The sequence below is a fragment of the Gadus morhua genome, chromosome 7 (assembly GCF_902167405.1).
Source record: "Gadus morhua chromosome 7, gadMor3.0, whole genome shotgun sequence".
NCBI lineage: Eukaryota > Metazoa > Chordata > Actinopteri > Gadiformes > Gadidae > Gadus > Gadus morhua.
In genome coordinates this window covers 33,862,088-33,879,587 of record NC_044054.1, presented here as the reverse complement: position 1 = coordinate 33,879,587, position 17,500 = coordinate 33,862,088, and the positions used below count along the sequence as shown (strand labels likewise).

The window sequence follows — 17,500 nt, the reverse complement described above, 5'->3', positions numbered from 1 at the left end:
CCCGGTGAGGAGAGAGAGACAGGCACACTGCCCCGGTGAGGAGAGAGAGACAGACACACTGCCGCAGTGAGGAGAGAGAGAGACAGGCACACTGCCCCGGTGAGGAGAGAGAGACAGGCACACTGCCACAGTGAGGAGAGAGAGACAGGCACACTGCCACAGTGAGGAGAGAGAGACAGGCACACTGCCCCGGTGAGGAGAGAGAGACAGGCACACTGCCACAGTGAGGAGAGAGAGACAGGCACACTGCCCCGGTGAGGAGAGAGAGACAGGCACACTGCCACAGTGAGGAGAGAGAGAGACAGGCACACTGCCCCGGTGAGGAGAGAGAGACAGGCACACTGCCACAGTGAGGAGAGAGAGACAGGCAAACTGCCCTGGTGAGGAGAGAGAGACAAAATATATACCAGCCTTCCAAAACAAAATCTTGTTTTAGGGTATAAATGATAACGTTGGTTAAATAATTTGGGAAAGAACAGCTGATACAGTTGTCAGAAGCTTAAAATTAATGCATCTGCACATATTTTCTTGACACAGACATCGTGTCCAAGCCCATAACTTTTAGGATTGATGCGTATTTGATCGAGAGAAAACATGGTTTTACCGCGAGTTTAAAAGAGTGAATGAATGCAGGCGATGGCTGGCGCACATTTCAACAATATGTGTGCAATATGTGTGCACCCATCTGTTTAAACACTCTCAAACTAAACACGTAACACATCATACAGTCCGTGTCATTGAATATTAACAGGGGGACACATGCATATTATGAACAAGCCGATAACAATAATGTTACAATACTGGTAACAAACGATGTTTGTTAATGTATTGCTGCATATCATTAAATAGACCCACAGTTGTGGCCACAGGACCGCATATCATAAATGTGTTAAGTCCTCTTTGCCGAAATTGACATGACCAACCAGTGTTTCTGAAGTTGTAGAAGAAAACGCTATTCCATGTGTGATTGAGGCCATATATATGGCCATAAACTGAGCCATTTGAAGTTTTCTTAAAGGAGATGGAAGATAGCACTCTCATTGGTTTATTGCACGTTACAACCGAAACACGTCTACGGTGGGTTTTAGATTTGCGTCGGGCGCCGGTATAATAGCAACAGACCAGAGATCCTCCACACAGCTACTTGGGTTTCAGACCGTAATAATAGGGCCCTAAGAGTTGTATAGATGCAGTGTTATCTTTATAGATCTAGATCTAATAGAGTTATCTAAGAGGTACTCTGGTTTCAGGGCATCGCGGCGGACTGCAAGAGGGTGACGGTGCTTAAGTACTTCCTGGAGGCGCTATGCGGACAGGAGGAGCCTCTGCTGGCCTTCAAGGGCGGGAAATACGTCTCCATGGCGACCGGCCCGTCCCTCAACCCCTGGACGGAGCGCGGGAAGAAGAAGGAGTCCCCGGAGAAGGTGGTCAACTCCACCCTATGGGATTAAACCAGCTCCACCGTATGGGATTAAACCAGCTCCACCCTATGGGATTAAACCAGCTCCACCCTATGGGATTAAACCAGCTCCACCGTATGGGATTAAACCAGCTCCACCCTATGGGATTAAACCAGCTCCACCGTATGGGATTAAACCAGCTCCACCCTATGGGATTAAACCAGCTCCACCCTATGGGATTAAACCAGCTCCACCCTATGGGATTAAACCAGCTCCACCCTTTGGGATTAAACCAGCTCCACCCTATCAGATTAAACCAGCTCCACCCTATGGGATTAAACCAGCTCCACCCTTTGAGATTACCCTATTAGACTAAACCAGCTCCACTCTATGGGATTAAACCAGCTCCACCCTTTGGGTTAAACCAGCTCCACCCTTTGGGATTACCCTATTAGATTAAACCAGCTCCACCCTTTGGGATTAAACCAGCTCCACCCTTTGGGATTAAACCAGCTCCACCCTTTGAGATTACCCTAATAGATTAAACCAGCTCCACTCTATGAGATTAAACCAGCTCCACCCTTTGAGATTAAACCAGCTCCACCCTATGGGATTAAACCAGCTCCACCCTATTAGATTAAACCAGCGCCACCCTATGGGATTAAACCAGCTCCACCCTATGGGATTAAACCAGCTCCACCCTTTGGGATTAAACTAGCTGCGCCCTATGGGATTAAACCAGCTCCACCCTTTGAGATTACCCTACTATATTAAACCAGCTCCACCCTTTGAGATTACCCTACTAGATTAAACCAACTCCACCCTATGGGATTAAACCAGCTCCACCCTTTGGGATTAAACCAGCTCCACCCTATGGGATTAAACCAGATCCACTCTTTGGGATTAAACCAGCTCCACCCTATTGGATTAAATCAGCTCCACCCTTTGAGATTACCCTACTAGATTAAACCAGCTCCACCCTTTGAGATTACCCTACTAGATTAAACCAGCTCCACCCTTTGAGATTACCCTACTAGATTAAACCAGCTCCACTCTATGGGATTAAACCAGCTCCACCCTTTGGGATTAAACCAGCTCCATCCTATGGGAATAAACCAGCTCCACCCTTTGGGATTAAACCAGCTCCACCCTATGGGAATAAATCAACTCCACCCTTTGAGATGACCCTATTAGATTAAATTGGGAGGGGGGTGTGTTCCAGTCCACCCTGGACTGGTCGATGCTCCGACAGTGCCCTGAGCCCCCACGGGGTTAGAGGGTCCTAGAGGGTCCGGGCACACAGAGGGTTGCTCTCGGGTCCTCGATGACAACGACCGTAGGACGAAGTGGCAGGTAAGAGAAGAGTCTCCCTGACCTCTGACCTCTGACCCCAGGGAGACGACGTCATCGTGGAGGCGGAGTCGTCTCTGTCGACCTCGGAGGACGGAGAGGCGGAGGACGACATCAGAGAGCTGCGGGCGCGGCGCAGCGTGCTGACCAATAAACTGGCCGAGCAGCAGAAGAGGCGGGACAAGATACAGGTAAGGCCCGCCCCCTGGGCCTCCGGGAGCAGGAAGAGCTCAGGTCTGAATGCGGTCTGGGTTGAACCCATCGCTCCGTCTATAAATGATCAGACCCTGAAGGTCCATGAGGTCCCAGTGGGCGATAAACGGCCTCTTCATCCCACAGGGCGGTCCGTGGTGTACAGATCATTATCATGTGCTTCTGCTTCTTCTATTATGACACGTGCACTGGACTAAAGTGTGTGGTCCAATCACTTTGCTCGGTTGTCGACTGTCCCAGAAGCTGTACCCTAACCCCGCCCCCTCTCCCCAGGCCGTGCTGCAGACGGGCGGGCAGCTGCAGCTGGAGGTGCGGCCGTACTACCTGGTCCCGGACACCAACGGCTTCATCGACCACCTGGACGGGCTGCGCACGCTGCTGCGCTCAGCCGCCTACGTCCTGGTGGTGCCACTGATAGGTGAGGCCCTGGCTACTTCCTGGTGGTGCCACTGATAGGTGAGGCCCTGGCTACGTCCTGGTGGTGCCACTGATAGGTGAGGCCCTGGCTACGTCCTGGTGGTGCCACTGATAGGTGAGGCCCTGGCTACATCCTGGTGCCGCTGATAGGTGAGGCCCTGGCTACGTCTTGGTGGTGCCGCTGATAGGTGAGGCCCTGGCTACGTCCTGGTGCTGCTGATAGGTGAGGCCCTGGCTACGTCCTGGTGGTGGTGATAGGTGAGGCCCTGGCTACGTCCTGGTGCCGCTGATAGGTGAGGCCCTGGCTACGTCCTGGTGGTGCCACTGATAGGTGAGGCCCTGGCTACGTCCTGGTGGTGCCACTGATAGGTGAGGCCCTGGCTACGTCCTGGTGGTGCCACTGATAGGTGAGGCCCTGGCTACGTCCTGGTGGTGCCACTGATAGGTGAGGCCCTGGCTACGTCCTGGTGGTGCTGCTGATAGGTGAGGCCCTTGGGGGGGTCTGCCAGGACAGGGAGGACCTTGATCCCGGGTGGTGATGGGTGTGATCCGGTTGATGGATAATAATAATTCATTATATTTATATAGCGCGTTTCAATGACCCAAAGACTAACAGTGAAGGGGGGACCTCACTCACCACCACCACCAGTGTAGCCCCCACTGGGGTGATGCACGGCAGCCAATTTGCGCCAGAACGCTCACCACACACCAGCTTGAGGTGGAGAGTGAGGGAATGAATGAGTCAGCTAATCATACAGGAGGATGATTAGGGGGCCAGACTGAAGGAGCCTGGTTGGGCCAGGACACCGGGGTAACCCCTACTCCTTGCAATAAGTGTCCTGGGATCTTTTATGACCTCAGTGAGTCAGGACCTCGGTTTTCCGTCTCCTCCGAAGAACGCCGCCTTCCACAGCACAGTGTCCCCGTCTCTGCACTGGGGCATCGGGATTGATGAGTAAAGGGGCCAGGGGGAAGAGTGCTACCTATTGGCCACCACCCGACACCACTTACAGCACCTGGTATTCCCAGGCGGTCTCCCATCCAAGTACTAACCAGGCCCGACCCTGCTTAGCTTCCGAGATCAGACGAGATCGGGCGTGTTCAGGGTGGTATGGCCGGATGTGACCAGGTGATGGATATGACCGGTTGATGGATATGATCCGGGTGATGGTATTGACCAGCTGATGGATGTGATCCAGCTGATGGATGTGACCAGGTGATGGATGTGACCAGGTGATGGATGTGATCCAGATGATGGATGTGACCGGGTGATGGATGTGACCAGGTGATGGATGGTATCCAGATGATGGATGTTACCGGGTGTTGGATATGACCAGGTGAAGGGTGTGATCCGGGTGATGGATGTGACCAGGTGATGGATGGTATCCAGATGATGGTTGTTACCGGGTGATGGATATGACCAGGTGAAGGGTGTGATCCGGGTGATGGATGTGATCCAGCTGATGGGTGTGACCGGCTGATGGGTGACCGGGTGATGAATGTGACCAGGTGATGGATGTGACTGGTTGATGGATGTGATCCGGGTGATGGTATTGACCGGGTGATGGATGTGATCCAGCTGATGGATGTAACCAGGTGATGGGTGTGATCCATCTGATGGATGTGACCGGGTGATTGATGTGATCCAGATGATGGATGTGACCAGGTGATGGATATGACCAGGTGAAGGGTGTGATCCGGGTGATGGATGTGACCAGGTGATGGATGGTATCCGGGTGATGGATATGACAAGGTGATGGATGTGATCCGGGTGATGGATGTGATCCAGCTGATGGGTGTGATCCATCTGATGGATGTGACCGGGTGATGGATGTGACCAGGTGATGGATGGTATCCAGATGATGGATGTTACCGGGTGATGGATATGACCAGGTGAAGGGTGTGATCCGGGTGATGGATGTGACCAGGTGATGGATGTGATCCAGCTGATGGGTGTGACCGGGTGATGGATGTGACCAGGTGATGGATGTGACTGGTTGATGGATGTGATCCGGGTGATGGATGTGACCAGGTGATGGATGTGACCAGTTGATGGATGTGATCCGGGTGATGGATGTGATCCAGCTGATGGGTGTGACCGGATGATGGATGTGACCAGGTGAAGTGTGTGATCCGGGTGATGGATGTGACCAGGTGAAGGGTGTGATCCGGGCGATGGATGTGACCAGGTGAAGGGTGTGATCCGGGTTATGGATGTGACCAGGTGAAGGGTGTGATCCAGCTGATGGATGTGACCAGGTGAAGGGTGTGATCCGGGTGATGGATGTGACAAGGTGATGGATGTGACCGGATGATGGATGTGACCGGGTGATGGATGTGACTAGGTGAAGGGTGTGACGGGTGATGGATGTGACCAGGTGATGGGTGTGGTCTGGGGAGCGGTTCTCTGCGTGTGTGCGGGGGCTCTGACACGCCTCCTCTGCCCCTCAGTGATCACGGAGTTGGACGGCCTCGCCAAGGGCCAGGACGGCTTCGGCGGCGGCGGTAACTACGGCAATGGCGCCCACGTGCGGGCGGTGCAGGAGAAGGCGCGGCAAGCCGTGGCCTTCCTGGAGCGCGGGTTTGAGGCCCGGGAGCCCGGGCTGCGGGCGCTGACCAGCCGGGGGAACCAGCTAGAATCTATCGCCTTCCGCAGCGAGGATACCTCAGGACAGCAGGTAGGGGGCGGGGCCAGGGCGGGGGGAGGGCCGAGGGCGGGGCTCACAGGGCGGGGGAGGGTTGGGGGGCGGGGCTCGCAGTGTGGGGGGCGGGGCTCCCGGGGGGCGGTGCTCACATGGTTGGGGGAGGGGCTCCCGGTGGGAGGGGCGGGGCACACAGGGCGGGGGCGGGGCTCCCAGAGGCGTCCTGATGCGGTTTGACGGAGCTCTGTCTCCTCAGGGCAACAACGACGACGTCATCCTGTCCTGCTGCCTCCACTGCTGCAAAGACACCGAGGACGTCCTGCCTGAGACCCCAGGTACTGGTACTACTGCTGAGAGTTCTACTGAGAGTACTACTGAGAGTACTACTGCTGACAGTACTACTGCTGAGTACTACTACTGAGAGTACTACTGAGAGTACTACTGCTGAGAGTACTACTGCTGAGAGTACTACTGCTGAGAGTACTGCTACTGCTGAGTACTACTGCTGAGAGTACTATTGCTGAGAGTACTACTGCTGAGTACTACTGCTGAGTACTACTACTGAGAGTACTACTGAGAGTACTACTGCTGAGAGAACTACTACTGAGTACTAGTACTGGGGGTACTACTGCTGAGAGTACTCCTACTGAGTACTACTACTGGGTACTACTGCTGAGAGTACTACTGCTGAGAGTACTACTACTGAGAGTACTACTGCTAAGAGTACTACTGCTGAGAGTACTACTACTGAGAGTACTACTGCTGAGAGTACTACTGCTGAGTACTAGTACTGGTACTACTGCTGAGAGTACTACTGAGAGTATTACTGCTGAGAGTACTACTGCTGACAGTACTACTGCTGAGTACTACTGCTGAGTACTAGTGGTGCCGAGATGATGCCTCATGAAACGTCAAAGCCTCACAGCCAGATTAACCATCAAAGTGGTTCGACCTCGAAGCTTCAAATGAGTACGCTAGGGACACCTAGTGGTGAATGAAATTATGATGAAAGAAAGAGTTTCCTGTGATGATGTGATGTTTGCTTCGTACAACATCAAAACATTTGAGAATTAAAGTCATTTCGGTGATACGTGCGAGTGTGCCCTTCATAAATATCTCCCGAGCTCATGGTAGAAAAACAAATCATTTGACAAAGATTTTATGTCATCCCGGGCAAAATAGAATGTCAAATAATTGTAATAATAGAACTGCATGATGACTGAGAATGAGTGTGATTAATTGCATAGCCATTCAAGTGATCTTGGAACTGGGTAGTCTTCTTTTTGTAAAAATGTGCCAATTGTGAACCCATATCGCGGAACAGCCCGAGATGAAGCCTCGAACGTCACACGCTACGTCATTTCGCCTATGTGAATCCTGCTCCATACGGAGCTTCGCTGGGGGAGGAGCCGAGGTACTCGACACACGCCCCGATGCCTCGACGCAAACCATAACATCACTACTGAGCACTAGTACTGGGTACTACTACTGGGTACTACTGCTGAGAGTGCTACTGCTGAGTACTAGTACTGAGAGTACTACTGCTGAGAGCACTACTGCTAAGAGTACTACTACTGAGAGTACTACTACTGGGTACTACTGCTGAGAGTACTACTGCTGAGTACTAGTACTGGGTACTACTACTGAGAGTACTACAGCTGAGAGTACTACTGCTGAGAGTACTACTGCTGAGTACTACTACTACTGGGTACTACTGCTGAGAATACTACTGCTGAGAGTACTACTACTGAGAGTACTACTACTGAGTACTAGTACTGGGTACTACTGCTGAGTACTACTGCTGAGTACTAGTAATGGTACTACTGCTGAGAGTACTACTACTGAGAGTACTACTACTGGGTACTACGGCTGAGAGTACTACTGCTGAGAGTACTACTGCTGAGAGTACTACTACTGGGTACTACTACTGGCTACTACTGCTGATAGTACTACTACTGAGAGTACTACTACTGAGTACTAGTACTGGGAGTACTACTGCTGAGAGCACTAGTGCTGAGAGTACTACTACTGGTACTACTGCTGAGAGTTCTCCTACTGAGTACTAGTACTGGGTACTACTACTGGGTACTACTGCTGAGTACTACTACTGGGGAGTACTACTGCTGAGAGTACTACTGAGAGTACTACTACTGAGAATACTACTACTGAGAGTACTTCTACTGGGTACTACTACTGAGAGTACTACTACTGGGAGTACTACTACTGAGAGTTCTACTACTGAGAGTACTACTATTGAGAGTACTACTACTGGGTAGTACGACTGGGAGTACTACTGCTGAGAGTACTACTACTGAGAGTACTACTACTGAGGGTACTACTTCTGAGAGTACTACTACTGGGTACTACTACTGGGAGTACTACTGCTGAGAGTACTACTACTGGGAGTACTACTGCTGAGAGTACTACCACTGAGAGTACTACTACTGGGTACTACTACTGAGGGTACTACTACTGGGTACTACTACTGAGACTACTACTACTGGGTACTACTACTGATTACTACTGGGTACTACTACTGAGAGTACTACTACTGGGTACTACTACTGATTACTACTGGGTACTACTACTGGGTACTACTACTGAGAGTACTATCGTACTATTAAGTGTTTACTACTAGGGTTAGCGTGATGACTGACTACAGGGGGACGGGCAGAGTGACGGTTGTGTGTCTCAGGTCCTGATTGAGTTGTGTGTCCTCAGGTCCTGATTGAGTTGTGTGTCCTCAGGTCCTGATTGAGTTGTGTGTCCTCAGGTCCTGATTGAGTTGTGTGTCTCAGGTCCTGATTGAGTTGTGTGTCCTCAGGTCCTGATTGAGTTGTGTGTCCTCAGGTCCTGATTGAGTTGTGTGTCCTCAGGTCCTGATTGAGTTGTGTGTCCTCAGGTCCTGATTGAGTTGTGTGTCCTCAGGTCCTGATTGAGTTGTGTGTCCTCAGGTCCTGATTGAGTTGTGTGTCCTCAGGTCCTGATTGAGTTGTGTGTCCTCAGGTCCTGATTGAGTTGTGTGTCCTCTGGTCCTGATTGAGTTGTGTGTCCTCAGGTCCTGATTGAGTTGTGTGTCCTCAGGTCCGGTGCGGCTGCACCGGGAGGTGGTCCTCCTGACTGACGACCGTAACCTGCGGGTCAAAGCGCTGACCCGCAACGTCCCGGTCCGCGACATCGCCGCCTTCCTCAGCTGGGCCAAGGTGGGCTGAGGGGCCCGCCCGGGCCCCCGGGGCCGCCGCCGTACACCGCCCACCGCTGGGACAGCGGGGGAGCAGAGGAGACGCTGGGAGGAGAGGGGAGGGAGGAGGAGAGGGGAGGAGGAGGAGCCACCTCTTGTGAAGCCCAGGAAATCCCTGTCCTGAAACCCAGGAAGTGTTGGAACTGATCCCGAGGGTTCAGCCAGCGCTCAGTTTATCCAGCTGCCCTCTCTTGATGAGCGTCTGTGAGTGTGTGTGTGTGTGTGTGTGTGTGTGTGTGTGTGTGTGTGTGTGCGTGTGCGTGTGTTTATGGATCTGCTGGCTCCTCCGTGCCTGACCCCACCTCCTCGGTGCGATCGGGAGAAGAAAAAGGGGTGTGGTTTGGTTGGAGGGGGTGTGGCCTGGTCCATATACAGCTAGACTTTGATTCAGATCACTAGAAGGAGTCGATTCAGGCTCCGGTAGAACGAGAGCACAGCAGCAATCAGAGAGAAAGAGCAGCAATCAGAGAGAGAGAGCAGCACTCAGAGAGAGAGAGAGCAGCACTCAGAGAGAGAGAGAGCAGCACTCAGAGAGAGAGAGCAGCACTCAGAGAGATTAGGACCTCAAGGAGTAGTGGCTTAGATGGTGACATTTCACCTCAGAACTCCTGGAGACGTGAGGCTGCACACAACACAACACGACAACCACAACAACACACCACAACAACAGAACAAAACACAACAACACAACAACAGAACAGAGCAACACAACAGAACAACAACAGACCGGACGCAGGTTGTGTGGGAGAAGACCACCGACCTAAAGGAGGGTTGGTTTGAGGTGAGCGCGCCCTCCCGGCCTTTACTTCCTGGACTGACGAAGAGGAGGACCTGGTTTCCTGTGTAGACAGAAAGGCCCAACAGTCCTCGTTAAGGGAGGCTGACCTCGTTAAGGGACGCTGACCTCGTTAAGGGAGGCTGACCTCGTTAAGGGAGGCTGAGCTCGTTAAGGGAGGCTGAACTCGTTAACGGAGGCTGACCTGGTTAACGGAGGCTGACCTGGTTAACAGAGGCTGACCTCGTTAACGGAGGCTGAACTCGATAACGGAGGCTGACCTCGTTAAGGTTGGCTGACCTCGTTAAGGGAGGCTGACCTCGTTAAGGGAGGCTGACCTCGTTAAGGGAGGCTGATCTCGTTAAAAGAGGCTGACCTCGTAAACAGAGGCTGACCTCGTTAACGGAGGCGGACCTCGTTAACGGAGGCTGGCGTTTTGTAATTTTTCTCCATCAGCAGAGGGGTTTATGTTTTATAATCTTGTTTGATTCAGTTATTTATACCGCTCTGTAATTCATTGTTTATTTGAACCTGTGTCTGTTGGTGTCATCGTTCACATGCTGGACCTCTTCTCGGGATCCTACAACCTCCCTTGTTGGTTTCGGTTGGACCGCAAAAGGTTTCTAGCGGTTCTTACCGTTCTTTGATTGGAAAGACTTTCCCTCTAGACAAGTAGTTTTAGATCTTTATTTATTTGGCCGCGGGGCTGCGGAGGACGCCTTTGGGAAACATCTCTTCCTCTGTTAGTCGTGTACATTAGAGGGAAAAGGTTCGGCTCCCATAGAAGTCGTTTTCATTGACTTTTTGTTGCCCATGTTTTGTCTTCCTTTCTCTTCAGTTCGACCCTTACCCTCATTAAATCGAGCATCACCCATCACCCCTTTCAAGAGTTAAATTTGCTCATTCAGTTCAATTAGCTCAGTCAGTTCTCTAGCTTAAGAAACAAAAGTATGTTGTACTAACTATAGAATCTGTATCCTTTGTTGCGTATCACATTTTTGTCTGGCTTCAAAATAAATCTATATCCAGTGCATGTTAAGAATGATTGATTGCTTACCTGCATGGTTTTAGTGGCACACCTTTTGTAGCCACTTCAGTCAGCAGACGGCCTCACCGTCAGCAGTCTGGTCCGAACCGTGTCATCTGGTCAGTCTACTGGTACGTATACTGGTTACTGGTTAGATCTCTGGTTAGTATGGCGAAGAGGAGGACCAGTTGCGTTATCTTTGCTGCATTTATGGACTGCTCTTTTTTTTAATGACATGTTGCGCTCAAAAGTTCTCGTCCATTTGTCAAAGGATAATAAAATAAGCACATGGAAAATGTATTTCTGTTGTCATTTTGTGTGGAAAAAGCCTCACTTACCCCAAAGGTATCATTTCAGAACAATCATACAAAGCCCACATATAGAATTTTGACGGAATCCTTCATACGATAAATACAACTACAATTTATATTATTTTTTAAGAACGCTCTGATTTAATGGGCTGCTCACATTTGAATTATAAAATGTAAAACTCATGCAGCTCTGAGATGCATGTGCGCCACCTGGTGGTTGATATAGAGATGGATACATTTTATTTTTTTATTAAAACTAGCAAATCGTTTTCCCTTAATGCTATTATGTCTTGGTCCCGAATAACTTCATATCTGAAGACGATGGACTACCCAAGGAGATAGTGTGCTGGTCGAATATGTGTATCGTTATACTTCCATTAAATGTTCAAATCCTATAAACACAGTAGAAATGGCAACGTTGGCGTGTGTGTGTGTGTGTGTGTGTGTGTGTGTGTGTGTGTGTGTGTGTGTGTGTGTGTGTGTGTGTGTGTGTGTGTGTGTGTGTGTGTGTGTGTGTGTGTGTGTGTGTGTGTGTGTGTGTGTGTGTGTGTGTTCTGCAGCCTATCCTTCTACATCATTTACACCGTCCATTCTGCGCCTGGATACAGCTCTGATTCACATCACCACTACAACGGGGCTACCGGGCGACCAATCATAGTCCACAGATCCCTGTTCTGCAAAGTGATTGGTTTTCCGGTCTTCAGTTTGTTGTGAAATGCTCATCTTTAACCCTTTAACGGCCGTGTTGAAAACTGCAAAGGCATACTCTATATTCGCAGGGAGGGCACGGCAGACCACTCTATCACTAATCCTATACTAAGTGTGTTTACATTGCATAAGTGTGTTTATATTGTTATGTCTTCATTCTCAATTCATCAGTTAACCCCTAAAAGGGATTGTAGGGGTTATTTTATGTTTTACTGCAACAAATAAAACGAATGTCTTAATGTTATACATTTAGCCCCAATGATGTGCACATTTAGTCGAATAAACATGTGTGTCAACTTGGTGCCCAAGGAGTTAATTTTGAGTTCACAAAACAACAACAACAATAAAATGGTAATATACCTACAAAATAGCCATGATGTTTTAAAGGGCTGGCAGAAGTGAAATGCATGACAGCTCTATACCCTCATTGTGATAGGAGTCTAAACACACCAAGCGAATCAGGTTTAAGGGCAAACATTTCAGAAAGTGTCCTCATTAATAATCATGATAGTAATTCTATACATCGGTCGAATGGGTAACTTGCTGCCTTTTAAAATGTAAGTCTTGAGCCTTCTATTTATGGTCGAGGCTGAACTTAGAATGCAAGTGTGTTAATCAGATTAGAAGCTCAGCTTCTAGATGTACATGATGACCACAAAACACACGCACGGAGAGAGAGAGAGAGAGAGAGAGAGAGAGAGAGAGAGAGAGAGAGAGAGAGAGAGAGAGATCTTATATATCTTAATGATCGTAGGTTAAGTGGTTTTATCGCTGTGTGTGTGTGTGTGTGTGTGTGTGTGTGTGTGTGTGTGTGTGTGTGTGTGTGTGTGTGTGTGTGTGTGTGTGTGTGTGTGTGTGTGTGTGTGTGTGTGTGTGTGTGTACGTGTACGGGCTGGAGGTCGCAGCGGTGGAGGAGCAGGGAGGGGGATGATCACAACACAGTGAAGGTGGAGCAGCTCGTCCTCCGTCAGGTCATGAGGACCTAACCTCGGTTACCATGGAGCCGGAGGACTCTGCTCCCCTCACGGCGGTAGGTGATTCCTTCCGTCGCCATCTTCTGGGATGGACTGCCTAACTTTGCTAGCTGCCGTGTAGCAGCGGTAGCTAACCCCAGCAGCGGTCCTCTCAGACCCGGGGACAAGGACCCCTCCGACCCGGGGACTAGGACCCCTCCGACCCGGGAACCAGGATCCCTGAGGGGCTCTGGAGGACCAGCTGTCTTCAGGACGTTTCGCTTCTGTTCGCTTGCTGTTCCGCGATGTGGTTTTACTGGATCGCACTGATTTCTCTTCCCTCTCTCGTTACCCTGCAGTGACCTCAGTCTGGATCCACCAGAACATGGACGGTTCCTCCTCCAGACCCGAGTATGTTACCGGGTGAGTTGACCCCACATGTTGGTGCTGCTGCTCCCCGAAAGGGGAGGTCACCGGCCGGCAGGCTGTCCTGGACGAGCCGCTGGATGCTGGAAGTTGGCCAGAACTTGTATTGGATCGCCTTGAGTCGTGTCCTCGCTCTCACTGCACATTCATGTAGCCAGCTGTTTTAGCTTCATGTAGCCAGATGTTTTAGGTTCATAGCCAGCTGTTTTAGCTTCATGTTGCCAGCTGTTTTAGGTTCATAGCCAGCTGTTTTAGCTTCATGTAGCCAGCTGTTTTAGGTTCATAGCCAGCTGTTTTAGCTTAATGTAGCCAGCTGTTTTAGATTCATAGCCAGCTGTTTTAGCTCCATGTAGCCAGCTGTTTTAGCTCCATGTAGCCAGCTGTTTTAGGTTCATAGCCAGCTGTTTTAGCACCATGTAGCCAGCTGTTTTAGCTTCATGTAGCCAGCTGTTTTAGATTCATAGCCAACTGTTTTAGCATCATGTTATTCATGTAACCAGCTGTTTTAGCTTCATGTACCCAGCTGTTTTAGCTTCATGTAGCCAGCTGTTTGTACCTTCAAGTAGCAAGCTATTTTAGCTTCATGTAGCCAGTAGTTTTAGCTTCATAGCCAGTTGTTTTAGCTTCATGTAGCCAGCTGTTTGTGCCTCATGTAGCAAGCTGCAAGTGCCACTCCCTCAGACTACGGATAGAATAGCCATGGACATGTTTGTACCGTGACACGTGTACATGAATGCACCGTGTCATGTGTACATGAATGCACCGTGACATGTGTAAATGAATGCACCTTGTTAGGTGTACATGAATGCACCGTGACAGGTGTACATGTGGTTGAATACATACGATTAAATCTGGCCTCATATATGTGGTTTTAACTGCCGGTTAATAATGAACAAAACAAATATAGTTTTTCCTGGGTCCTGGTTGCGGCGGGCGTTGTTCTATGTTGTTGTTGAGCAATTATTGGGAATATGAGAATGCATATACAACTAAATTTTAGCGTGAGCACACAATCAGCCGGTCGGTGTAGCGTCGGTGTTTACAGCTCATCCTTCAGGTTTACAGCTCATCCTCCAGGTTTACAGCTCATCCTTCAGGTTTACAGCTCATCCTTCAGGTTTACAGCCCCTTCAGGTTTACAGCTCATCCTTCAGGTTTACAGCCCCTTCAGGTTTACAGCTCATCCTTCAGGTTTACAGCCCCTTCAGGTTTACAGCCCCTTCAGGTTTACAGCCCCTTCAGGTTTACAGCTCCTTCAGGTTTACAGCCCCTTCAGGTTTACAGCCCCTTCAGGTTTACAGCCCCTTCAGGTTTACAGCTCATCCTCAGGTTTACAGCTCCTAAGGTTTACAGCTCATCCTTCAGGTTTACAGCTCATCCTTCAGGTTTACAGCCCCTTCAGGTTTACAGCCCCTTCAGGTTTACAGCCCCTTCAGGTTTACAGCTCCTTCAGGTTTACAGCTCATCCTCAGGTTTACAGCTCCTAAGGTTTACAGCTCATCCTTCAGGTTTACAGCCCCTTCAGGTTTACAGCCCCTTCAGGTTTACAGCCCCTTCAGGTTTACAGCTCATCCTCAGGTTTACAGCTCTTTCAGGTTTATAGCTCATCCTTACTGTAGGTTAAGTCTGTCTCTGATATCAATACATGATCTCCTTATCAATACAAAACTGTGTGCTTTCAGACAGCTTCCGAGAAGTTTTTTTACGTCTTCCCATCTGAGGAAGAGTTGAGAGCCTCGTCAGAGCGCCCGGAACGCCCGGACTCCTGCAGGGTGTGAATCAGTCCCTCTTCCTGTTCTCCGGCCTGGAGGTAGCAGGGTAGGTCTCCTCTCCCTGGATCCTGACGGTGCGACTGTTGGAGCAAGAACATGTTATCCTCCCAACATGTTCTGATGATTATAGATATTTTGTAGATGATATTTTTTGAGCTAAAATATGCTACATTAAGTGGTCATTAATCCACAATAAGCTTGTAACCAATTTCCACACCAACCTGCTCCGCTTAACGTGAGAGAGAGTAATGAACTCCGTCCCCGTTGTTATGTACGACACATTGTTATGTTCCCATGGAGCAATCAGAACTCTGACTCCTCCCTTCTCTTTTGTGGCTCCTCCCCTCCATAGGCCCCTCCCGTTTGGCAGATGACTCCTCCCCCGCTCCGCTGTAGCCCAGAGGCCAGGTAGCGGATCGGGTTGGGCCGGGGGCCGGGGGCCGGCAGGATGCCGTCGTCCCTGCGGGCGGGCAGCCTGAAGGACCCCGACGTGGCCGAGCTCTTCTTCAGGGACGACCCGGAGAAGCTCTTCTCCGACCTCCGCGAGATCGGACACGGCAGCTTCGGCGCCGTCTACTTTGTACGTCGGTTTGAATCCCGCTTGGGTTCTGTTGGTGGGGGTCCTGAGACTCAGACGGGGGACTCTAGTCCTTTAGGGGGACAGAGGTTCTGTCGCTGGGGGTCCGGAGAGGCTGGGGGTCTCTAGTCCTTTAGGGGGGCAGAGGTTCTGTCGCTGGGGGTCCTGAGACTCAGACGGGGGACTCTAGTCCTTTAGGGGGGCAGAGGTTCTGTCGCTGGGGGTCCGGAGAGGCTGGGGGTCTCTAGTCCTTTAGGGGGGCAGAGGTTCTGTCGCTGGGGGTCCTGAGAGTCTGGGGGTCTCTAGTCCTTTAGGGGGACAGAGGTTCTGTCGCTGGGGGTCCGGAGAGGCTGGGGGTCTCTAGTCCTTTAGGGGGACAGAGGTTCTGTCGCTGGGGGTCCTGAGACTCAGACGGGGGTCTCTAGTCCTTTAGGGGGACAGAGGTTCTGTCGCTGGGGGTCCTGAGACTCAGACGGGGGACTCTAGTCCTTTAGGGGGACAGAGGTTCTGTCGCTGGGGGTCCGGAGAGGCTGGGGGTCTCTAGTCCTTTAGGGGGACAGAGGTTCTGTCGCTGGGGGTCCTGAGACTCAGACGGGGGTCTCTAGTCCTTTAGGGGGGCAGAGGTTCTGTCGCTGGGGGTCCTGAGACTCAGACGGGGGTCTCTAGTCCTTTAGGGGGGCAGAGGTTCTGTCGCTGGGGGTCCGGAGAGTCTGGGGGTCTCTAGTCCTTTAGGGGGACAGAGGTTCTGTCGCTGGGGGTCCTGAGACTCAGACGGGGGTCTCCAGTCCTTAAGGGGGAGGGGCAGAGCTTCTGCAGCGACGGGTGGGGGTTAGCCTCTAGAAGGTTCTGGACAGTTGGATCGCCAAGAGCTTTTCCACGATGTTGCCTTCATCTACCTGACTCAGGGCCGTGATAAAGGGAAGGGGGATAAATATCGTTTTTACTAAATTAACTTCTTAATAAGCAGAAATGCATGTCTTTCTTTTTTTGTATGAATACATGTATGAAACATTGTGTCATGTTTCCCGTCCCTGGAGGCTTTACTGATTGTTTCACTTCCTGCAGGCCAGAGATGTGCGGACCAATGAGGTCGTGGCCATCAAGAAGATGTCCTACAATGGAAAGCAGTCCAACGAGGCGAGTTCTCCTTGGACCTCACGGCAACCAAAACAGCCCCCTATTGGTGGAGAGGACTTAGGTTAAATCCTAAACTAAAAGAACGATGAGCTAAGTTTGGCACCCTTGGTGTTTCTTACACAATAAAGTATCTAGAAAGGCTCTGGAGCCTCCATCTGTGCTCAGAATAATAATCGTAATCTTTCCCCAATCAGAAAGGGGCGTATCACTTTCTTTCGCTTCATCTTAGTTTTGACCGATCATGTTGCTGGAGGCGTGGATGCGTACGCCTCAGAGAGTAGCGCCACAGACGGGCTAGGACCGGCCCTGGGTAGAGCTCTGGCTGAGGACCCCCCCCGAAGCCCCGACGCCGGGGGGGTGAGGAGCGGCCACACAGCCCCGCGTCAGCCCCCTTTAGTCGTAATATAATCAGCATCATCATCGGAGTAAAAGGCCCAGGGCAGCATCCCATTGGCTGAGGCGGACCGGGGCCGTCTGATTGGCTGGTCCTTCTCTCTGCGTGATGAAGGCTCCTCTCCCGGTGCCCTCAGACCCGTCCTGATCCTATTCTC

At 50.9% G+C, this 17,500-nt stretch overlaps 2 protein-coding genes and 1 non-coding gene across 3 annotated transcripts in view; 2 read left to right on the top strand and 1 right to left on the bottom strand.

Moving 5' to 3' along the window:
- Window positions 1-11,365, top strand: part of smg6 (SMG6 nonsense mediated mRNA decay factor) — a gene marked incomplete at its 5' end in the record, with an annotated part of 16,757 nt that extends 5,392 nt beyond the window's left edge. Inside the window, 6 exon segments of the mRNA XM_030360745.1 lie at window positions 1,251-1,424; window positions 2,795-2,941; window positions 3,237-3,381; window positions 5,832-6,058; window positions 6,279-6,357; window positions 9,107-11,365. Coding sequence (XP_030216605.1) covers window positions 1,251-1,424; window positions 2,795-2,941; window positions 3,237-3,381; window positions 5,832-6,058; window positions 6,279-6,357; window positions 9,107-9,234 — 900 coding nt within the window.
- Window positions 4,385-4,503, bottom strand: LOC115548085 (5S ribosomal RNA). Its single transcript, XR_003977513.1, has one exon. It is a non-coding gene; the product is annotated as a 5S ribosomal RNA (ribosomal RNA).
- A 1,417-nt stretch (window positions 11,366-12,782) lies between the features above and the next one.
- LOC115546915 (serine/threonine-protein kinase TAO1-B-like) overlaps window positions 12,783-17,500 on the top strand; it is a 21,004-nt gene continuing 16,286 nt past the window's right edge. The window contains 5 exon segments of the mRNA XM_030360744.1: window positions 12,783-13,114; window positions 13,397-13,460; window positions 15,146-15,281; window positions 15,588-15,815; window positions 16,878-16,949. Of these exon segments, the coding sequence (XP_030216604.1) occupies window positions 15,684-15,815; window positions 16,878-16,949 (204 nt within the window). The 5' untranslated portion in view covers window positions 12,783-13,114; window positions 13,397-13,460; window positions 15,146-15,281; window positions 15,588-15,683.